The sequence below is a fragment of the Podarcis pityusensis genome (genome assembly GCF_964106645.2).
Source record: "Podarcis pityusensis genome assembly, chromosome: 8".
Taxonomy (NCBI): domain Eukaryota; kingdom Metazoa; phylum Chordata; class Lepidosauria; order Squamata; family Lacertidae; genus Podarcis; species Podarcis pityusensis.
Genome location: NC_138033.1, coordinates 35,051,809 through 35,076,435, shown reverse-complemented (window position 1 = coordinate 35,076,435; position 24,627 = coordinate 35,051,809). Strand labels below are relative to the sequence as shown.

Here is a 24,627-nt window from a genome sequence, read left to right as displayed (position 1 = left end):
GCTAAGAATGTCCCACTTCCTGAAACCCTGGAGAGCTGTTGGCAGTCAGTGTAGACAATGCTGAACTAGAAGCACCAATCATCTGGTTCCCTTTTTTGTAGCATCTCCAGAACCTCACAAGAATCTCAATGTCTTCCCTCCTCCCTGTCCTCTCTCATCCCTTCTACTCCCCTTCAAGCTCAGCGTTGATAGCTTCCCTTTCCTGAGGTCACAACATTATGCAAATCCAGTAACGGTTGTTTTTAAAGTTAGGATGAACTAACCATAACTGCAACTTTAAAGATTATACAATAATACATTTCTTCTAGGGAAAAGCACCGGGGGGGGGGGGGAGAGCTTAATCTTCCCCCTGCCTTGCTTACAAATCTGTGGGAGAAAAGAACCACCACCATTCCAATTCACCGCCTCTGAAGAAAATAATGCCACCGGCTTTTCCTTCCAAGAAGCAGCTGCAAGAGTTTTCATACATGTTTTTTGAGCAGCAACACATTTCGCAACAGCCTCACCCTACCCAGCGCCCTCCAGATGTTTGGAATCGCTTCCAGATTACCTGTTTAATGAGTCTTCCCCTGATTTGCTTGAGGGAGGCTGGACAACGCTGTATCAAAGCACTGTCCAATGTTTTCCAGCATTTTCCCATCCCTCCCGGTCACATGCCTTATTGGGGAAAAACTGATCTTCTTGAGGAAGTGGGTTTGTTGCACATGACCTCCCAGTCTGTTACAACTGCAAGACCCGGATTTGCTGGTATGTGATAGAATCCTACCCCCACAAAAGCAACAGTCTGGGGGTGCCCATAGGATACTTCTCCCTTCAGTCTCAGTGGGGGGCAATGGGAGTTGTAGTCCAAAACATCTGGAGGGCACCATGGTTGGTGACAGATGCTTTGTGTGAAGTACTCACTTTGCAGGATTTCACAATGATGATTCCTGAGTTCTTGTAGCTCCTTTTCTTCTTCTGTTTTTTGGGGTTAATGCATTCAAATTCTACCTATTTAAAAAGGAAATGGAAGGAAGACAGGTCACAATAAACACAAGAGATCCTGAATCATAGAATTATAGAACTGTAGAGTTGGAAGGGACCACAAGGGTCCCTGCCATGCAGAAATCCTGCACACAACTGGTTCTCATTCTCTCAATGCCAGCAAAATGCCACAATGAGCCACAATTTGTTAGGTTGGGGAACTGCACCACTCAATACAGAAAAGTGCACCTTTGGAAGGTTAGCTGCATCTGGGTCTGCTTGCCAGTTTGGAAACTGCAAACTACATCAGAACACGGGACGTTGCCCGAGACCGACCACTGATCCACCTAGTCCAGCATTGTCTACCTTGAATGGCAGCAGCTCTCCAGGATTTAGAGCAAGGAAGTGTCTCCTAGTAGGTTCTGCATTAAAATGCTCCCTTAATTGAATTTCTCAACCATCGTTAGCTATGGATGCACCCCAGACGATGGAGCTGAGAAAGCCATTCCCTTCTGGTCTTTAGAGCCTGGTGTTTTGAATAAAAGAGCTGCCTGGGTTACTGACAGCAGGTAACTCCATTTAGAAGCACTCAGCACTTGACAGAAACAAAAGCGGAAATGGCAGATGAACACAGCAGTATTCCAAGTCCTTTTTTATGTGAATGTGTCTTTTGGGGGGTGAAGGATGTTGATTACTCATTAAGTAAACAAACGTGTGTTCCCATTTTATTTTTAAGCTTTTATGTAGAAGCACCCCAGCTGTCTCTCTGAAAGAACCTTTTCTTTCCACCTGGAGCATGTCGATAGAAATGCACACATTCATAGGAGGCAAAAAGGAAGGTCTGAAGTCAATATGTAACGATTGTGAACAATTGTGAACCTGACCTACTGGGACTTTATCAATTCACAGATCGACCTCTACTGCTCACTTTGCTCTGGGTGACACCAGTGACATAACCTTTAGACCACTAGATACCGTATTTTTTGCTCTATAAGACGCACTTTTCCCCTCCTAAAAAGTAAGGGGAAATGTGTGTGCGTCTTATGGAGCGAATGCAGGCTCCATGGCTTCAGCTAAAGCAACGTGAAGCCTGCAGAGCACAGCGGGAGCGCTCCCGCTGCACTCCGGAGGCTTCGCATTGCTTTCACTGAAGCCAGGAGAGCAAGAGGGGTCGGTGCGCACCGATCCCTCTTGCTCTCTTGGCTTCGCTTCACTGGAGAGGCGCTGCGCAGCTTTCCCTCTCAGTGCAGCGCCCCTTCAGCGAAGCAGGAGGAGAAATTGAAGGGGCTCCGTTTTTCCTGCTGCTTCGCTGAAGGGGCACTGCGCAGAGAGGGAGAGAATATTTTTTTTCTTGTTCTCCCCCTCTAAAACAAGGTGCGTCTTATGGTCCGGTGTGTCTCATAGAGCGAAAAATACGGTAGTCTGATCTACCTGAAATGGAAGAGAATTCTCTAACGGTAGAATCCGTGACCAGGGAGAAGAGTCGATGGAGGAAGATTGGAAGAAATTCAAAGACTATCTTCAGGAACATTGTAAAATTAAAGAATGTTAGAGTGATGTTGGACTGAAAATAAGCGGTTTCCAGCTGTACAGGTTAATGGAAATTTGACATTAAGAGGAAAAATTTTAATGTTATGATACTAAGACCAAAGATCAGGTTTAAAGAAGTTGAAGTTATATATTTCAATATCTTATTAAAGCTAAAGATTGGGATTAAAAAAGTGGAAAAGAAATTGCTGGACAAACAATTTGGATTGGAATACAAAAGAGGGAGGTATGAGGAAGTCCAGAAAATAAGTAACTAAAAAACGGAAATGGAAAAGAGATATTGTTTTTAATTGTTATGTTTTTTTTTGGTTTTTTTATTGTTGAATCTTGTTTTTTGTGTGTGTTTTTGTTATATGTATTGTGTATGTTTTTCTTTCCTTTCTTTGTTGTTTAAAACTTTAATAAAAATTATTAAAAAAAAAAAAGAATTCTCTAACATCCTTCAATATAAAAGGTCTCTGAACATAATAGGGAAAAACTGGCACTTTATTGACCTTTTATAGACATCCTCTGAGATTTAAAAAGCTGCCTTATGCCAGGACAGACAATTGGTCCATCTAACTCAGTACTGTCTACACTGACTGGCAGCAGCTCTTAAGGGCTTTCTCAGACCCTGCCTGAACCTGCCAGCGATTGAAGAAGGCACTTTTCCCATGCAAAACATGCTCTGAGCTATGAGAATGTTCAGAAACATTTGAATAAATCCCACAAGGTTGATAAACAGGTCAGATGAGGTGTTTTTTTTTAAAAAAACTGTAATATAATTACTTGCCATTACAAGCATTTGGCCAGGTATCAACTAAGCAAACCTTATGCATTTAATAACATTTCAGAGACTGATACAAATAAAATTTTAAAAAACCTTTTAAAATATCACAATCTGATGCAGAAGAAAGCTGCCATCCCTATGATAATCAGCAGAATTTCCATCGATCATGCGGTGCCGGAGTGAGAATTTTTGCTGCTCTAAATGTAGCATATTTATCAGAGTCTCTGACAGGAAGAGCAACTTATCTCGGAAAATCCGTCTTCAAAAGTAGCAATGGGTAGGTTTTTAAAAAAATGAAATCTGCATGCCCTTCACATTCACGTATCAAGTGAATAAGACCTTCAAGGGTCTGAGAATTACGAAATCCAGCTTGACTTCTAGCGATACCCTTTAATCTGGCTCTCCCATTCTGCAAAGGGTAAAATGTTTGGGCCTTTGAAAAAAAACTGTTCTTAGTTTAGCATCTTAGTTTAACATCCATCCAATCCCTTATATAACTGGGTGTGCCATAGGTAGGAGAAATTATAATAGCAGAGCCCATAATCCTGTTCTCACAGTGGCCAACCAGATGCCCTGATGGGGAGCCCCGAGCAGGGCCTGGGCACCCCACTTGTGAGTCCTAGTGACTAATATTCAGGTGCATACTGACATAGCCATTGATAGCATGCTCCTTCATTAATCCTCTTTTAAAACAATCCACATGGGTGCCCAACACTACCTCACGTGGGAGCAAATTCCATTAGTTAAATGACTGTGTGGAAAAGAAGTACTTTCTTTGACTGTCAACGTAAAGGCTTGCTAATGAGCGAGAGGTTGGAGAGAACTGAAAATAACAAACCAAGAGAATGCAAGTAAAGGAACGAAGATGGCACATCGATCCAGACAAAGCAGAATCATGGAATCATAGAACCAGAACGGACCCGAAGGGTCGTCTAGTCCAACCTCCCTGGCAATGCAGCAGCGTAGGGGAACGTGAGTTATGGAGGCAGCAACAGGTTGTGTTTTGTTTTTTAATGATCCAGTTGGATTTTTGCTACTCATCCACACAGACAGCAGTACAAAACCAATAAAGGGGGGAGTGGCCTTGTACAGTGGTACCTTGGGTTAAAAACTTAATTCGTTCCGGAGGTCTGTTCTTAACCTGAAACTGTTCTTAACCTGAGGTACCACTTTACCTAATGGGGCCTCCCACTGCCGCCGTGCGATTTCTGTTCTCATCCTGAGGTAAAGTTCTTAACCCAAGGTACTACTTCCAGGTTAGCAGAGTCTGTAACCTGAAGCATTTGTAACCCGAGGTACCACTGTACTGAGTCAAACCATTGCATCTAGCTCAGTACTGGCTACACTGACTGGCAGCAGCGACTTTCCAGAGTTTCAGGCACCTGCCTGGAGATGGAGCCTTCTGCATGTGAAGACCTGCTTCTTGCCTTGCAGGCCTTTATCCACCTGGCCTAGGAGGGGAGGGCTGTGATTGACTCCAGCTGCAAAAGCTGAAGACGCTGAACAGACTCCCGTGAAGGGTTGTGGTTGTTGTTGGGGGGTGCCTTTAGTGACATTTTTGGCTATTTGGTTGTGCACTTTTTGATGTGTTTTACTTACTGTTTATGGCTACTTTTGTTATATCTGTAATGATGTACATTTGTTCATGCTGTAAACCGCATTGTGCATGGTTTGAACCATGGAAAAGTGCCATACAAATAAATTGTGTGCGCATGTATGCTCCATCGCTGCGCTATGGCCCTTCCTGAAACCTTGTTGCAGGCCTGCACAACCACCACCCTGCCTCTGAGCAGGGAGACAGCAAGGTCACCTCCATCAGCCTGGCTGGGAGGAGGCCTTGGATGATGAAGGCAACGTCCATGCTGGTTTATATGGGGAGAGGCGGTCCTTCTAGGAGAGGACTCTCTGCTGACACATCAGAAAACCACTACAAGACAAGGCATTACTGTGCTAGGTGGACCAATGGCTCAGCATAAAGAGACTTCTTCTTCTATTGTCATTCTTCTTCTTATGACTACTATTACAACACATATACCGCCATGTTTCTTACATCACAGAACTCAACATGTAATTCTCAGGTGGTCTCCCATGCAGGGACTGACAAGCCCCAAATCTGCTTAGCAAGGTGAATTTAGGAATCTGCCTTGTAATGTCTGTCTATCTCAGTCTTGTCTACACTGTGGCAGCAGTTCTGCAAGGTTTCAGGCAGGGAATCTCTCCCAGCCCTACCTGCAGCTACAATGCCTTCAGGCCAGAACATTTTCCTATTCTTCACATCCAAAGTGGTTCTCTAGAGCTTACCGAAAAGGCATCTTGGGCTTCGCACATCTTGGCAACGGAAGTCTGGAACTCCCCGATGAAATCGTGGCCTCCGTCGTTGTCGTAATCATGACATATGATCTGGTGGGAGAAAAGGGAGAAGCAGAGCAGTGAGTGGGGTTTTTTGTTTTCTTTAAAGAAGCAAACAGGTGTCCTCATGTTGCCTATTGCTGGGCTGCCCATTAAAGAAGCCTGAAATTGAGCTGCACATTTTTTGTGACAAAGAAACTCATCTTTCTCGGAAATGGGATCGTTTATTTTTTTCCAAGAATTAGAACTAGGTGTCAGAAATAATGAGATGCTGTCTAGAAATAGTAATTACAGAGGAACAGATCCAATTAATGGATAAAGATGAAGGTTATGGTACCAAATATTGCTATTTCCAGAAACTTCCAAGAAATTCCCATTTGAAGACCTTAAAAGAAAAAGAAAACGATTTTTAAAATGTTGTAAATTACTCTGTGGAGGAGTAGAGTCCATGATTTCATAATCACCAGAACATGCTGTGCATACCCAACTTCACAATGTCTGGAAACAAAGGAAGGTTTTCAAACAAAAAGACCTAACATTTTCTGCTAGTTTACAAGCCTGGAAGCAGCCATTCTATGACTGGTACCTTCGGCACTATCTCAAAATTCCAAAATGCCCTCCTGCACCCCAAACTGTTGGCAACCACTGAAACAGAGGGAGACTTGGGCCCTTGGTACCTTTATCTGCCTTTCGACGTCTCCGTCACACAGAGATATTAAAGGCACAGTGAACGGCTTCCACACAGGATCCAGCGTGTATTTAATCACCTGCAATTTGGAGAGACGGGAGAAGCACAGGGGGAGATCATTTCACAATCAAGGCCAACACACCAAGGGCCAAGCTAGACACCAGGGCCGGCCCTACTATTGGGCAGAGCAAGGCAACGGCCTCAAGGTGGTAGATGCCAGTGGGAAGCAGCAGTTCCCGGGCCTTCCTCCCAAGTCCTGGGACCCTTGCTTTGTCCTATTGCCTCTCATCAGGTGGAGGAGACTACCACCCCACCAGCATGGGTTATTCAAAATGTGTACCAGAAATTTGTTCACTTACAAATGCATTTATTCTACCTTCCCCTATTTCTACCCCTGCAATGACTGCAACGTGCTCCCCATTCAACCTGCAAAGCCTAAATGATTTACAAATATAACTGCTTTTTTGATGTAAAAAAAGGTAGCCTTGTCTCTGAACTCACATCAGTAAGAGAGGATCGGCTTTGCATTGAAGAGTGAGGCAGGATTGGCCTCTTGTCAAGAGGAAGGCATTGCCAGTTAGAGCACGGATTAAGTGTTAATGTTAAAATGACTGTAAACGCTTCCCTGCAAAGGAGTGGAAAGGATCAAAGAGAAACTGCGATGTAAAACTGAGACTTCCCTGTGCAGAACTGTCAGACACTGGAGCACTGTGTGGGAGTCTCAAAGGATGCACACTTACAACCCAACATGGGAGAAAAATCACACAATGTGTCAGTCAACAATAGCACAAATCAACTGGGAAGGATAGGGCTCTTCCACACAACACTGTCCCTCCCTGCACAACTGCACCGCCATTGGTGCAAAGTGGACTTCTGAACCCCACACCGTGTAAGACTTCTAATGCTGGTCCTGGCTTGTGTCAAGAAACTGTGCTTTAAGGTGACCCGCTTCCCTCCCTCCTCTATCCCTATTTCAGATGTAGCAAAAACCTGCAGAAAGTGAAAGCTTCCCATCTCTTCCTTGTGGCCCCTCCAGAGAAGGGGAGGGGGAGCAGGGAATATGTGAGCCCAAGGCTAGTTTATGGTCACTTATGTAATGCTAAATGGTGCATTATATCCAAAATGAGCCATTTTCTGCCTTCATGCCAAGAGCTCTTTAATATTTCAAGGATCATATAAGAAGGGAAATCAGCATTAAGGAACTCATAAATCAATGACACTGGTTTCTGCATAATGTATTTAGGATTGGCACAGAAGAAGAAAACAAATGTATTGATAATTGTCTCCTTGGAGAGTGTCTGTCTCTTTTCTGGCCTGCAAAAGAGGAAGGCACAGTGGTTTGTAAAAGCTCGGGCTTGGGTAGAATCAAAGAACTGTAAAGTTGGAAGGGACCCGAGGATCATCCAGTCCAATCCCTTACAAGGCAGGAATCTTTTGCCCAATGTGGGACTCTAACCCACATCCCTGAGATTAAGAGTCTCAATGTTTACCGACTGAGCTATATTTTTTAAGAAACTGCTTTCTGCCTGCTCTTTTCACACACAGGAACTGTATCTGCTTTGGGCCTTTTTCTTTTTGTCACTACTAACATCAGTGAAGTCTTGGAGGGAGAAAAATTTGCTTAGGGGTGGGCAAACCAGGCTTTTGCTGCATTCAAAAACTAATATCTGAATGGGCCTGTCAATGAGCACCCAAGACATTTACTTTGAAACTTGAGGACAGAGGTTTTTTTCATTGGTCTCAAAGGCACTTGAAAGCAAGAGGTGTCTTAGAAAGTCTCTGGAGGGATTCAGCCAGGAATGTTAATACTAATGACAATAGCAGTTCAGCTGTAAGGTCTGAAGCCCATGGATTCTGTCCTGCTAGGCCATGGGGGGACAAGACCTCCAGTTCTCACCAAAAAACTCCAAAAACATTTATGATTTATGCCTTTTCCAGCAGCTCCCAAAACTGGAGAGGCACCCCTGGAACTGATTGCTGATGTTTTAGTGGTATAGTGTTTTTTTTAAACAGTCAAGATAACTACCTGGACACAGTTACCAAAAGCCAGTGCAAAGAGTCCCCATTCTCTCCATTTAGACGTAATCGTTGCAGTATAAAGAGCACTGCATAATTCTTTTTGGGCCATATTGATTTTTGCCTTTGCAATGCAACTCATTCTGCATTGGGGATGGGAACCTCAAGCTAGGGGCCAAATGCGGCTATCCAAACCTCCCTATCTGGCCCTCAGAAGTCACCCCAGCCACATCCCCCACCAGCCCTGCTCTGTACCCCACATAATTTTTCTGGGCTGGAAGGTGCCCTTGAACTGGATGCTAGTCCATATCAAGGGCTGAAGTGTGTTTGTGTGCAGAAACTAGGCTACAGTATACAACATTTACATTCTATGTTCCACTTATTTTTGTCTCTGGTCCCACCCACCTCTGGCACATGGCCCTCAGAATGTTGCCCAGAAGAGAATGTGGACCTCTGGTTGATAATAGTTCCCCAGTTCTGCCTTGAAACTGCTTTTCAAACTCACAAAAGCCAGTTGTTATCCCTTGCAACACAGACACACCCACTCAAGGTTTTTGAGGTGTTTGGGGACACCTCAGCTTCACTTTATTCAAAAACATCACCCAAAATATCTGGTCCTTGGCAGCATGGGACACGGACAGCGTGTGCTCTTGCTGCAAAACACTGATATTTGCATCTCTCAAAGGGGAAGTTCATTGATGCTAACGGATGACCCTGCTTACCTCTGTCCTATGGACTAGCATCCATTTCCCATCGTCTCCTGGTTTATAAAACTCTAAAAATGGGTCTGATTTTCCAAACAAGTCCTGCAAGGGGGATGAAAGAGGGGAAAATAATCACAACGGTTATACAATTACCCCAGCTCAGCTGCCTCAGATCAGCACCAGGTAACGTAGCATTAGGAGGAGAGAGGAAGTCTTTCCCCTTAGGCTATAAATCAGAGGCACCCAATGTGTCTTGCAGGGTCCTCCCAGTGCTACAATTTGAATGAATAAGAAACGAATGCCTGTAAATCTTAAAACATCTAAGCACAGGGTAAACAGTAGCATCCACAAATTTCCCCAAAGCAACAAATATTATTGGCTCGAAACGGTCTCTTGGTGCTCACGCCGAAATGCAAATCCTCAACAACTTTGGCAGGGTTGCCGGGGACTGTAGCGGTTGGACTTGCACCCTCTACCTCCTCACTGTAGCGTGTTTCGTCAGTGGGCTCCCCAACTGGTGTGTGGACACACCCCAGCAGATCCCCAACCAGGCCAACTCTTGGAACCAGTCCTGTATTTAAAGGGCTCCCCAACAGCCATGGCCCAAACTAAATGATACTAGAGAGAACATGACTAATTTCTTAGAGTTTAAGCTGCTGAAAAGCAGCAATGGAGGCTGCAGTCAGGAACAGAAGAGCAGCAGGCAAGAGGGTCTATTAAAACCTTTTCTTTTGCTACTTTTACTACTATTGTCTGTGGGAAACTGCAATGCCATCCCAGGCAGCCTTCAGTTGGAGATGTGTTCTTGAACCGATGAGCATTCACAAGATAAATCCTAGGGAACTAGAGGGTGGGGGAATACATGAAGAGCAGAGGCATCTCAGAGGGAAAAAATATGCAATGCAGATCAAAAAAAAAGCACCAGGCAGTACGCTTATGGAAGGAGCCATCAACCTTGACTTGCACCACCCTGAAAACAAACTGTCTCTCCTCAGAGTTCTAGGGCTCTCTCTCTCTCTTTCAACAGGCCTTTCAGAGCTTTGCCTCTTCAAGGGCTGCCTGTTTTCAGTCCGTTTACATACTTTATTTATAGATGCACAGGGGTTTCTCAGAAGTCCATGCAGGGTGTGAATCTCTATTGGTACAGGGAGCGATTATTTCGTTTATGCATTAATTCAAAGTCTTTTTTATCTCATCCTTCACTCACAATCTGAGGGAGGCTTACAAAAATAAAACCCTAAAAAGCAAATACTTTTTAAAAATAATGTACAATAAAAGCTATGAAATCATACCGGCAACATAAAACAGCTGGCAGGATTAAAGTTGTATCGGTAAAGCTCAGGAAAATAAAAGGCTGTTTCTGGCAACTGAAAGGAGAGCTGGGTAGGAACCAGAGGCTAATCAACTAAAGGAGGATTTGTGCCCTCCAAGAGAAAGGAAAAGCCTATTTGAGACTCTTTGCTTCCATTTCCTTTGGCAAGTTTCTAGACCTCATGGTATGCAGGCAGGGTAGACTGTTAGAAGGCAAATGAACAGGTCTGGGAAAGGAGAGAATTTGTGTGCCTTATTAAAATTACTGGCTCCTACACTCCTTTCCTCTACCTCTACTGCATCCCAAGCACAGTTGCCAACTGTTCAGCATTGGTTGAAAAGCCCTTTCGTGTCTGTGCGTGGTCTCTGCTGCACAACACTGGAGGACCGGGCTCCTGCCTTGCATTCAACACTGTGCAGTGCAATGTCAAAACAAGCATTTGTAGCATCACCTAACTGGCTACATGTTGCATCCATATGAATTTTTTTTTGGGGGGGGGTGGGAGAAGCAGGACCCCAAACACACACCTTTTTATCCAGCTTCCTGCCTGCCATGCTAAGAGTGATCACACGGTTGTCCGACAGCTCTTGAGCTGCTATCTGGAAGACAAGAGAAAATTCCAGTCATTCTTCACACATTATATGTTCGAGCCCCCAAAGATGAAGAAAAACATAGCTTGTGGAAAAACACAGCTACAGGGAAGGGAGAGGGATGGGATGGCAGAATTTCATTTGCTCTGCTGAAACACCAGCACACTTTGGCTCTTCTGTTCCTTATATTTTCCCCCATTCCAGCTGCTCATCATAGGATTTTTGTAACCAAGAAATCATGCCTGAGTTTTTTTTTTTTTTCCTCCTCCCTCCTCCCTCCCAATCCCTTTTCTTTTTGTGTCATATGTTTTAGGTTCTAAATCTGAGGATAAGGACTGTCTTATCACTGGAATTTGCAAGCTGCTCTGAGAGTCTTTTTTTCCTGGCTGAAGAGCAGTGTGGAAATGCTTTAATTAAATAATCATTCCATCTACTCCCAATGTTCAGGTGTGAGTGCTGCTGCTGCCTATGTAGCCAAAACAACAACAGCCATACAGAGCAGAGAGGTATCTGACAGGATTGAGGGAACCAAGGCTAAAATCTCTTTTATTTGAAAGGGGGGGAAAACACTTTTGGGGGGTTGGGAATCCAAAAACAGCCTAAGGTGGAGTGAGTTTGCTCAGTGTCCACAGAATGCTGACAGACTGCTGCAGAAAAACCCTGGAAAACTGGATGGCAGGAGAAGTGGAACAGAACAAACTGGTGCCCTGCAGACATTTTGGATTAGAATTCCCATCAGCCCTAACCATTGGCCATGCTGGCAAAGGCTGATGCCAACTATTGTCCAAAACATCTGGAGGGTAGATTCTGAAAAAAGAGAGAAAGAAAACAGTGCTTGCACATTTTGCTTCCTTAGGGTCTACAAATGTTAGAAATGCACTTTTAAAAAAGAAAGAAAGAAAACTGGGGACCTGGTGATTATCCAAGGAGGGGCAACTGCTCTCCCCCCCCCCCCCGCAGCTGCTCATGTCAGTGGGGGTGTCTCTCCTCTGGTCCCCCCACTCAGATCTTGCTTAGGGGGGGAAATGACATTGACCACAACTGGAAATAGCTCTTCCCTTTGGGCTGCTGTTTACTCTCCAGCATGATCTGAATAAAAAGCAGTGAGTCAGAAAGAGCCTTTGTTGGTGGAGAGAGCACAAGGCGAGTTGGTTAATTGCGCCTCTTCTTTCCTCATTAGTGTCATGCGGATGCAGGCCCCGAAGTGAAAAAGCAAAGCTGCACGGGGCCGGAGTATATGATAGGACTAAGCCTACAGACTCCTTGAATCTTAACTTGGTCTTCTACGGATGCATGCAGAGCAGGTGACCAAGATGATCAAGGACCTCAAAGTTTCCTTTGAGGAACGGCTGAGGGAGATGGGGATGTTAAGCCTGGAGAAGAGAAGACTGAGCAGTGATGTGATGGTCAACTTCAAATATCTAAAGAGCTGTCTCATGGAAGATGGAGCAAGCTTGTTTTCTGCTGCTCCAAAGGGTAGGACCCCAACAAATGGATTCAAATGGCAAGAAAGGGGATTCCGACTAAACATTAGGAACGTCCTTCCATCAGTAAGAGCTGTTTGGCAATGGAAAAGACTCCCTCAGAAGGTGGAGGACTCTCCTTCATTGGAGGTTTTTAAATGGGGATTGGATGGCCATCTGTCAAGGATTCTATAGTTGCAATTCTATGATTCTATGCGGTCCAGCTTTTACCCCTATCTCTTGGGAAAGCGCAGTGTGTGTGTGTGCTTTCTGCATCTTTGGCAGGCTGATTCAGGAGAGCCAGCAGAGAAGTGACCACAGCACTTGCTCAAAAATCCAAATGTACGTTGCTTTGAAGTTGAGCAACAAGGTTGCCCAACTGCCTTGCTGTCGATGGCATGGGACTGGCTTTCCAGAGTCACCAGATTCCTGGGACCATGATCTAGTGTTGAGCATCCTGGTTTGAACTGCCTGCAGTTCCATCCTCCAGCCAGCAGCTCTGCTAATCTGAGCAATAGGGTGCCCATGTGCGACGAGTGGGGATCCCTGTCTCAGAGGCTGGTGCTGAGAGACGTCTGTCACTGGCCTCCCTGCGGCTGCTCTGCTTTGGGGTTTATTTTGCATGAATAGGTGCTGAAAGGAACATAGGAGTGAGAGGCGGTTCCAGGCACTGTGGGTGGAAGAGAAGAAGATGCCAAGGCTGCTTTTTCTTTTTCTTTTTTGCAAATGTTCTTCATACTCTTTCTCTCTCTCTCTCCTCCTGAGCACAATGGCTGGATGTCAGTGCTTGCAGCCAGAACAGAGGTTGAGTCCAGCATTTTTATTTTTCCACACAGGAGCCTTATTTTCAACTGAATAAGGGCTGAGGGCCCAGCAACATGGATTTCATCAAACCAGGTGCCCTCCACATGTTCTGGATTATAGCTTCCATCACTGGCATTTCTGGTCCAGGAATTCAGTACATTTAGCCTAGGCTAGAGCACAGAATTCTAAAAACACAGGTCCAACCACAAAGTGAAAAAAATTGAGATAATAGAATCGCAGAGTTGTAGAGTTGGAAGGGACCCCAAGGGACATGGAGTCCAATCCCCTGCAGTGTAGGAAAAGCACCTTGGAAAAGCACATGAAGTCAAGAGAGGAAAGTGGGAAAGAGTGTCACTTTCCTCTTCCAGGTTTATGGAAGTGGCAATAATGGGAAGAGAAACAGCTGCGGCTCTGTGTTCCAGACACACAAAATTCGCAGGTTTCTATGTGAGAAAACACACACACACACACACATACACACACACACGTACGTTCTCCATCCAGGCAGGCAAGAAGCATCATCCCCAGATCAAGCACACAGTCCAGCTGGGCAAAAGCACTCAGGAAGAGGGCAGGGCAGGGCTGGGGAGAAGGGGCAGTGCCTGAGGAAGAGCCTCCCCTAAGGCCAGGAGGCTCCCCTTCTCCCCCGGCACAGAGAAAGAAAGACTATGTTTCTCATTCTGTGGGAGGAAGACAGCTCCCTCTGAGCAGAGGCAAGCGGCTGCCAGCACAGAAAGCGCATCCTGCACTGGAGGAGGAGGGGGCTGCCTTGCCAGCCTCATCCGGCTGGCCTCGGCGACGCTTGCTTCATGCACAACTCGAGCCACCTACACGTGCTGGCAGTCGGTCAGCCCCACTGCCTCGTTCCAGCATGGAGCGTCTCCAGGGAGTTTGCCATTTTGCTGCCCTCGAACGGTTAAACCTCCCCCCCCCACTCCACCTTTTCTCCTGGCACAGCAGCACCAAACCACCAGCCCAATGGGACCCAGCTGCACCCTCCTGCCTTCTGTGTAGGTCTCAGCTGTTTCCCTGCTTTTTTAAAAAAAAGCCCCTCACATTTCCTGTAAAATCTAGTCTGCCTGGTACAGATATTGGGTCTGTGTCTAGTTAGTATGCCCCTTGGAGGCCTGTCCTTTTAATTCCTCGCAAAGCACCATTTACAACAATTTTATTTATTCGTTCATTGCATTTATATCCCACCTTTCCCAAGGAGCTCAAAATGGTTTGCATAGTTTTCTTCCTGCCTGTTTTATCCTCACAACAGCCCTACGAGCAGCCAGTTTTGAACACGGAGTGTTCAAGTTACACCGTTCCCCTCTCTAAATCCACTGTCAGTTTCCTTGCATAGATTTCCTGCTTGATTGGTGACTGGCTGAGTGCATGGGGAGGGCAAGCACAGATGAAGATGCTTTCAGCAGATCCCATGGCATTAAAATCAAGCACACCTGATCAGCAGAGGGAGGTGATAGCCCACCATGGTGCAGCCAAATCAGAGGAGACTGCAGTTTGCATCATAAAGCAGCTGCCCATCAAACTGAAAAGGCAAGCCCTGAGCTCAACCTCTTTCTCCACGGCAGTTTTGAGTGCTAGGAACAGCCTTCTCCAACTTGATGACCTCCAGATATTGTTGGACTATAGCTCCTACCATTGCTGACCGCTGGCTGAGGCTGAAGGGAGTTGCAATCCATCAACATCTGCAGGGCCACAGGCTCCTGACTCAGGGGCCAGGATAGCTGGTAGACATTTTATCAATGGGCGTCAATGTCTCACAATTAGGAAGTCCTTAGAGATCTCTCTCCAGGGTGCTGGGCTGGAGGGTGCCTCCACACGGAAGCCTGCTGCCAATACCTTTTCCTTCTTACTCCACTTCAATCATAATCTGGGCTGGTGTGGCATCTTTTAGATATTTCTGAGTTTTATGTACAGATATCCAATGTACCCCATCCACACCAGTGGGAGCTGCATGGCCAAATGCTCCTAAGAACATAAGATGAGCCTGCTGGATCAGGCTAGTGGCCCATTTAGTCCAACATCTCCTCCTATAACTATTTTGCCAAGCTATGTAAATATATATATATTTGTTCCTATGGTTGGGGGGGCGGGAGGAACCACCCACATCAATGAGTATGCTTAAAGCAGCCTGTAACACAGGAAATAGCGATATTTTTATTTTTTTCTCCATTTTAATGATGGTCCATCTGGCTGTTTTAATTTGAAGGAGCTGGACGATGTCTGTTTTCCTATCTCTGTTGGGCAGACAATATTAATGGGGCCTTAATTATGTGGATTGCTGCTCACAATTTTTGCCATGCAGGGATTCAGCAGCCAAACTCAGGGCCAGCCTTACCATTGGGCTGAGTGCGACAGCTGCCTCAGGTGGCACATCCTGAGTGGCAGTGAGGGCTTGGAAGGCAGAGGTTGTGTGGACCGTATGCACCCTCTTGAACTAACCTGCTGTCCTCACTTGGACGCTGTCCCATCACCAGTGCTGAAATAAGAGTCAAATGCTAGCCCAGTTAGCTTTTGTGTGTGGAATGTGTTTGTGTGTGTGATCTTGCCCTTTGCCTTAAGCAACCAAGTGTGCTTGGCCAATCCTATCCAAGCTCTTCCTTCTCTCCTGCACTAGAAAAATGTATGCACAATTGCATACATCAAAGCTCAGGAAACACAACAACTGAGCATCCTGCTGCTTCCATTTCAAGATGAAAATATTCTCTGGTGAGTGCCTTCTTGGTCAACATGCATGAAATCATAGAACTGTGGAACTGGAAGGGACCCCAAGGGCCATCTAGACTGATCCCCTGCAATGCAGGAATCACAGCTAGAGAATCCTCAGTGACAGAGCATCTGTTTTGCATGCAGAAGGTCCCAAGTTGACCCCTTTGCATCCCCCAGGTAAGGTTAGGAGAAGCATCTGTCTGCGACCCCAGAGAACCAGTGCCAGTCACCGTGAACAGTACTGATGGACCAATGGTCTGATTTGGTAGAAGGCACCTTCTTATGTTCTCCCATATATTCATGGGCAATTTGTGTGATTGTTCTTGTTTAGCTCCAGCTTGGACTGATTGTAAGGAAGAAGGCAGGTATCCAGAGATTGGCTGTGGGCAGACTGAGGTGGTTTAGGGCAATTCCCCATTTGACATCATAGACCAGCCTCCTCTGCCCACACATCTCAGCAAGCTGGTGACAATACACCAAGATTACTGCAGTGAAGGCAATTCAAGCAACACCATTGTTCACTTTAGATTCAACTTTGCTCAGCAGGAACAAGGTTCCTGGGATAAGAAACATGCACAGAATTTGTGGGTTTCTATTGTAGAGGGAGCTACTTGTCAGGTTACATTTAAAATGTAAGTTGGAAAAAACCCTTCAAAAACACCTCTGACTCTTTGCCATTTCTCTCTCCTGTTTCCAATATGGAATCATATAATAAGTCCACAACTTATGCACATTTAACTTCTGCACATTCAACTTTCTGCATGTGGCAAAATATTTTTTAAAAAAAATTAAAAGGGGGCAGAAAGTGGGTGGAAAGGGGAAAATGGTTCCAGGAAAAATGACTTTGGCAAATCCACTTGCCATTGAACCAAATGGGTTTTGACTATACTCAGTTTTGGCTTCAGACGCAACCACACACACACACACACACACACACACCAATATGTAGTGGGTTTACACTGGTTGAAGGCATTGAAAGCATAGCTGGAAGCAGCATCAGTGAACCCAAGGCTGCAACGTAAGGACCAGTGAGCTAATATGCACAGCATGGCTCATGGTGCATTTGATATATCATGATGATGTATAGGCACCAAGGGTGCAGCAAACAGTTCATCCCAATTGATAATTATAGATGAGTAGGATTGGAGGACGGTGTGTGCGCGCTTTTAATGCAAGCCAATATCACTTCCTTTCATTTGCAAAACTAGCCAGACATGTCTACAATGGGAAAGGCATTGCTCTGTGTGCACAAGTGTGCAAGAGAGGAAAAACTGTTGCTAAGAAACCTGTTGCTAAGTAGTAAGCCCTGTTCCTCTTACCACTAACACTACTCATCCCCATAAACCAAACCTTTTATCCTGATTTATCTTGCATGCCGCTTATGGGTTTGCAGATTGCGCACAAATTTGCAGAAGAAATAAAGGAGTGCATGGCATATGCATTTTTATGCAAATGGTTTCATATGGACATAAGTCTGAACATTTTTTTAAACCTGGATGCCACCCAGTCCAAGTGAAGCTTTGTTTCCAGGGTGAGAGGTTTAAGCACGCACTGAAATTTCTGCTTAAGCTTTGCTATGGAAATGAATGAATCGGGACTTGGAAGTTTGGCTGCTCTGGTCCCTTTGGTTGTTATTTTTGCTCTTCTAATAAAAAATAAGGCAAAATAGAGGGATGGAAGAGGAATCTGTTTTAAATGAGAGGGTGGTTAACTTTTTCCTCTCTCTTGAAAAGTATAAAGAGCTGAAGAAGGAATCTGGAAGAGTGGCTCCATTTCCCACTTCTTTCAGTTCTATGTTCTTTTCAGGGCTCAGATCAATTCTACTGGAGCAACCTTTTACTCCAGTTCCTTAGAAAAGTACACTTTGTGTGTGTTTTCCTTTTGGGGGGGGAGTGTGTAGATCTTGGGGAGTGAAGTGACCAGCCAGGGTGGCTCCCACAGCAGTCACTAAAAAACCAAGGGCTTAAAAAGGATTCCAGCTATATCCCAAATGTAGAACTGGGATTTAAGTTCAGAATCCAAGTCCCCGCCCTCTTGATACCACTGCTTTCATGTGCCCCATACCATTATCATTCCTTTTCCAGCTGGCTTTCCATTCCCCAGGAGGAGTGCTCTTGTCATCTTCTTGCTTGAGACAATCTAAGGGAGAAGAACAGAAAACAAAGGGAGGCCTGTAGCAATGACCCGACAGAGTACAATCCTGGATGTAGTCATTATTATTTATGGTGGCAATGCTAAGTTGTTGCAAGATTTGAGGGATTTAATTTTGACAGATACTAATTTTGACAAATTACTAAAGAAACTATTGTTTGTTGCCCAAAATTAATGTTTTTGATGATGCCAACTTGCCAAAAGAATCGGCCTCATTTATTATCTTGGCATTTGGAACATTAATTGCAAACTCATTGGAAAACAGCCCAAAACCTTACACTGGGCCCTTGGTACCACTCATTCTGGAATCTAGCCAAAATGGAGAAAATGATGCATAATTTGAGATTCTGACAAGGACTAGAAGCTCCAGATACGTTTTATATGATTTGGCATTCCTTTTTACATATACAACAGAGCCATCATTTTCAAGGCAACCCTTGTCACAGGCCTGGACAGATCTGGAATGATAGCTGATAATCAGATAACGCTAATATCCTCTACTTGGACTTATAACCGATGTGTGACTGTACTCATTCTACGTGCCTATTTTATAGTTTGTTTTTCCTATTTTAATTTCCATCTGTTGTTATAATTGTTCTCTCTATTTTATATATATTATAAAATGAAATAAAAAATCTTCACCCCAAAACAAACTAAAACCAAAAACCCAATACTGGACAGAGTTAAGATCCCTGTTCAAACATGCACTTGCACAACGTGCTGAATGGTGACATTTCATATTTGCTCACATCCTGCCTTGGACCTGCGGAAAACACTCAGCACTGCTGAGGAGAGAAAGAGACGGAAGCACAACAGGAGAGGCCATTTACAGAGAGCGGCTCAGCAGGCGGATCCGACTTGTGTTCCTGATCTCAGCATGCATGCACCTCATGCCTAAAACCAAGGGATTTATCTCCTTGGTTTTCAAGTTTACGTGGCCAGCGAGGTTGCTAGGGGGTGACAAAGAGAAGGAGTCTTTCCATTCAATCTGACCACAGGGTTCATCAGGTGCATTGCAAGAGTCTAGCCGAACTAAGCTAGCAGAAGCCTGACGTAAAAGTGAAATTAAAGAGAGAGAGAATGGCATTCTCAGATGCTATTCAGGCAGCTCCTTCCCAAGGCTATTCATGGGCTGCTCTTGCCTTTGGATAAAAAGTTGGGCTCAGGAGAAGACTGCTAAGTACTGAGGGGCTGAGTGGGGCTCACAGAAAGCCAGCTGGGATCTGCACTCAAAGTGGGGCCTGTTGTGAGTGCCAGTCTCCCTTTGCATCACTAGCTTTAACTGGAGCAGGTGATGGAAAGAATCTTCATCTAGAGGAGAGAAAGAAGAAGAAGAAAAGAAAGAGGATCCAAGAGATGACTGAGAGCAAGGAACCACAGTCACCCCAAAATGGCTTCTTTATGGTACTTGGGACATTTGTTCCTGAAATGCAATTCTTCCCATGGTTATACAAGGCTGGCAAATTCTTCACATTTTCTGTGGTGCAGATTTCCCCCCCCCCATCCTAATTCTCAGTTCTTCAGTCTAACCACATTGTTTCAAAGCTGCCCTGATGTTTTGCTGTAATGTTAAGTGTAAATTGCTTTGTGAGGTTGCCTATATCTGAAAGGCAATCTCATAAATGTTTGGGGAAATGTTTGGAAGATGCCTACAGAGGCTTTTTTTGGGAGGGGGTCACCCAGGGGTTCAGATATTGGCATGGTAAACAAAGACTGGCACTGCTCTACAGAGCACGTAATTTAAGCAACGAGATGTTGTAATGGCCACCGGCTTAGGTGCGGTTTTTTTTAAAGCATTAGATAAATCAGTGCACAAATGATTGGTCTATTAAATGGAGAATAGGCTTGATAGTGAAACAGGACCTTCACATACCATGGTGGTAAACTAGAATAGATGGGAATAAGCAACAGTGGAATGCTGTTACCTTTAATGTCTTGCTGCGGGCTTTCCAAAAGCATAACAGCTGGAAAGGGGACAGAGCTATGATCTAATTCAGGAGGGTCCTGCTTATGCTCCTGTTCGTCCTGCCTTCTAATCTATTTCACTGCCTGAAGAACTAGCAACAATTTGCCAATGACCGGCAATACTTTGGAAGCAGAAACTTAGGGACTCCACTAAGCAGGTAGTAACACTCACTGTTCCCAGGGTGCAGGAAAATTCTCCCAAGAAGTCATGTTCGTACAGCTGCATGCTTGACTTGTCTTGGTCAAACAAGGCAAATTTCAGCTTCTGAACCTCCTCAAAGCGATAATCTATGACAAACTTCTTGGAGAAGGCTGGATTGAGGTTGTTCACAGCTGTTTCTGTCCTGTCGATCTGCAAATAAAGAATTAGGTTGAACAAGTGAGCCGATCAATGAGTTTAGATCAACGAGCCGATCAACTTTTAGACAGTAGTACAGTTTTTGTTGAAAAGTAACAGTGAAGACAGGTGGAACATTTTTAGGGTGTTGGGGGCAATTTGAAAGCACTCTTGCTATGTTTAGTCCAGACATATATCTTTCCTCTCCATGGTTGAGTTCTGAAAACAAAGGCGCAATTCTGCAAGGCTGCAGCAGAAGCAGCCTGTGGGCAGCACTGACAGGCAAGAGCCTGAGATGTTGCCACCCTCTACTCTCCAGGGCAGTTTTGCACTAAAAAAAGAAAATAAAATCATTCCAAAAATGTATTGATAAAGGTCATAATAATGATGGTGGTATCCATCTATTTACAGCCAATCTGCTGCGTCCAATGTTAGCCATAGTCACAAGGAGACCAATTGAAATTAATGGCCATGACCAACATAGGTCCATTTCTCTGGGTATGACTAACATCAGATGCAATCCCATATCAATTTTACATGTGTTTAACCATAATACTGCTACATTCTGTTTTCAACCCATTCTGTGATTAAAAAAATAAAAATATGGCACACATATTTAAATATGCATTTTAATACAAAATAATATTTAGTACATATTTTACTCAATATGTTTATGCATCTCTAAACATATTTAATCAGAAAATGTGTATTTTAATGCATATGGTACATTTTTAAGCCCATGTTCTGTATCATAAATTTCAAAGAATTGAAACATCCAAAATATTATTATGCTCTCTGATTAGACCAGGAAGTGTGCAATACATCAGTTCACTTTAAAAGGCAGGCGCCAGATATTTAAAATGCAAAATCAAGAGGATTTCCATGGGTAAATTCATGTTGCACAGGGAAGACCTCTCCCCCTACCAACCCACAAAATATCAACCAGCCTCAAAGGGAAAAATGAAAGGCGCACTCCATACAGTTCTGGGGCAACTTCTGTGAAGAGGAACTACATGGATTTACACCAGTGCAGGCAACAGAACACTGCCTGAAGTCTGGGACTCCTTATTCGGGGGCCACTCAGTCGTTGTGGCCTATCGACCTAGAACATCGAGCACAGGCAAGACTCGGAGCACAGCAGGGCTGACCTGCTTATGCAGCAGCCCAGACATTATGTTGTGAACTGCCCTGAGTTCTACAGATAAAGGGCGGTATAAAAATTTAATATATAATAATAGTGATTACTGTGACTTCCACGTTTTGGGGGGGGGGGGGTCCTATTGTTTTACTGCATCGTGCTGCAGTTTTGTAGGTTTTTGGAGCCAGCGTAATGAGCCCACAATTACAAAATTTAGCTCAGAATTCATCAAGATAATCCACTACAGGAGTGGAAGAATCTCAGGCCCATGAGACTGCTTAGGCCACACACACCTGAGCCACAGCCTTCCCTGGCCTTGCTTTGTGGCCTCTGCTGGTGATTTTACTTGACTGGATGTGTCCTTGATCTGTGATAACTACTCTCACTTGCCTTGATGAAATATGGGGGGGGGGGAGAGAGAGCACACCTACTTCTGCCATACCCGCCACTGATGTGTGGCCCCCAGAAAGTTGCCCATGAGGAGAACGTGGCCCTTGAGCTGAAAAAGGCTCCCCAGTTTTGGGGGTGGGTGTGCCAGCACTGCTTTGGGTGCCAATATATGCGTGCTTCAACACAAATCAGTTCTCTTTGCTTCAGTAAAGAGACTGAATTCTTCCGCTCTGTGGTGGTTGTTTTTTTTTTTTTTGCATGCTCACTTTTAAATTGAACCGATGCAAGAGAAGGAGCAAAGACTCCCTCACACCTCCCACATCTTGCCATGTTGAAATGGCAACATATTTTGCACGGATCAATAGCAGGGCCTCTTTTCCTCCTTCCTAGGGACTGGTACCAATGTAACTTACTCCATCTGCCTCGCTGGCGCCCATTCAAACTCGCAAGGCTTATGAGGGGTGAAGGAAGCGGCAGTGAAGTTTTCACTTTCACATAATTGGCTGTGCTCTTTAATGAAATCTGCATTCCTAGAAAAAGCCCAAGTGAGGAGAATGGCAGGTTTTTGGCTCTCTCAGCTGTGCTTCCTGTGCCAATGCAGGCCTTCAAGGCATAATGCACGACAGAACCGATGCGGAAGGAGGGAAGGGGAAATCGGAACGTGAGTTTAGACAGCTGCAAGAAGCCTGGAGCAGATGACCGCAGGACTCTGCAGTTGCACATAAAATGGTACTCTTCATGGGAGTTGGGAGCCTCAGACATGCAGGCTGAATATGGCCCTGCAGAGCTCTCTTTGTGGCCCTCAGGACTCTCTCTAGGGCACATGCCACTTCCCGGCCCTGTTCCAGATCGCCAACAGTACTAGTCAAAATTGGTGTAGAATGCCAGGCCTACAGGACTGAATGTGGCCCTGCAGGGCACACTATCTGGCCCCCAGAACTCTCCCAGGCCACACCCCCTCAAAAAAGGCCACATCTGTGGGTGTGGGTGCAGAAACCTGACAGAAAAAACAGTAGCCACACTGAAGCAGAAAGTGAAAGCCCTGCCCACACCCCTCTTCACCGAATTCCCCCTCTCCTTTCTATTCTCCCTTTATCTCACAAAGAATCCAAACAGTCTCCTGAACTACAACTTTAAGATATCTTCACTCCCATAAGCAACATGGGAAGCTCGGAAGCAGTACACCTGCTTTAGGGCTGAAAGGGGGGGGGGTCCCAGGTTCAATCTTCAGCATCTCCAGGGGCCAGGGACTGGCTGGACACTGAGGAGTGGTGGCTGGATACAGATGAGTTAGGGACTGGGTGCGGGGAGAAGTGGGATTGGAGACTGACTTAGAAGAAGGAACCAGTGAACTGGGGGAGCCTGTGACAGCCAGGAGATGAGAGTGAGAGGCAAGAGAAGCTGCAGGATCGGAGAGTGAAGAACAGGTGCAGCAGGAGGGAGAGGCAGGTCAGGCTGGTGTAGAGTCACGGGCTTCCACACCTCCTCCTCATGTCCCCACCTATCTTGCTCCACTGTCTCCCTGGACCAGGAGGACTGAAGTGGGAGGAGCAGAAACAGGTTACACGCAGGTGTAGTTTTCACTTGCTTGTGCACAGCTCAGGTTGGGGAGATACATAAGCGGGGGACGGGGCCTCTCTGCTGGGTTCACTGCCTCATTGGGTTCACACCTGGGAGCAGCTGAGAAACACAGGACTGATGGGCATGCCTTATCTTAACTTGTAAGTGTACTTTTGATAATAAAGAGTTAATTCTTCACTCTTGACTTTCCTTGCTTGACAGGGCCATGACACAAGGCAGGGCTGGGAGAGACCCCAATACTGAGCTAGATGGACCCAATGGCCTGACCCAATATCAGGAAGCTTCTTACATTCCTTTTATGGTTTTTGGTCTGTCCCCACCTCCCCGGCCCATCCCAACAGTAAGTCCAAATTCAGTGGCTACAGAGCATGGGGCTGTTGCTGAGCTCTCCCTTCCCACTGCTGAACATTCCTCTATTTCTGCACACTTTGGTGTTTTCCCAAAGCTAGCTGATACTTTCCTCTTGTACCTGGGTGGGGATGTTTATGACACTCACTGCCTGCACATTGGAAATAGTGGAAGTGATGAGAATCTCTGAATTATCAACCCATTTATTTATTTATTTATTTATTTATTCATTCATTCATTCATTCATTCATTCCTCACCTTTCCCCCAGGGAGTGCAAAGTGGCCTACATAGTTCTCCTCTGTCCCATTTAATCCTCATAACAATGTGAGGTAGGTTAGGCTGAGAGTGAGTGACTGGCTCAAGGTCACCTGGGAGCTCCATGGCCCAGTAGAGATTTGAACCCTGGTCTCCCAGGTCCAAGTCTAACACTCTAACCACTATACCACCACTGGGGGAGGTTTTGCTCCTAAGTCACAGTGCTTTTTGGTCCAAGAGCACAGCTCTCAACGAGGAACACACCTTCCCAGCGCCTTTCTAATTACAAATTAAGCCTGAATTCCATGCCTTGTTGTTGAATTACATGGAAAAGGAGGGAGGAGAGGAAAAGACAGAGCAAAAGCTCCGAGGGAAAAAATGACGCAGAAAGGCCCTGTTTCCACACAGCTCCAATTATCCCAAGATAAAGCTCTTTAAAATCACTCAAAATTGCAGGAGTGATTGTATCAAGCGTTAAAAGACACCTGGAGAGAGACAAGTTGTCTTGGGAGAATTCACTGCCAAGTGGCGCACAGC

At 45.2% G+C, this 24,627-nt stretch overlaps 1 protein-coding gene across 1 annotated transcript in view; it reads right to left on the bottom strand.

Annotated features, from left to right (window-relative positions):
• The window catches only part of CPNE2 (copine 2), an 80,720-nt gene that overhangs the window by 14,794 nt on the left and 41,299 nt on the right, over nt 1–24,627 (bottom strand). The window contains exons 3-9 of the mRNA XM_081017041.1: nt 20,213–20,392; nt 17,989–18,063; nt 10,877–10,948; nt 9,056–9,139; nt 6,307–6,396; nt 5,582–5,680; nt 904–990 (exon numbers count right to left, since the gene is read on the bottom strand). Coding sequence (XP_080873167.1) covers nt 904–990; nt 5,582–5,680; nt 6,307–6,396; nt 9,056–9,139; nt 10,877–10,948; nt 17,989–18,063; nt 20,213–20,392 — 687 coding nt within the window. The remainder of the gene's footprint in view (nt 1–903; nt 991–5,581; nt 5,681–6,306; nt 6,397–9,055; nt 9,140–10,876; nt 10,949–17,988; nt 18,064–20,212; nt 20,393–24,627) is intronic.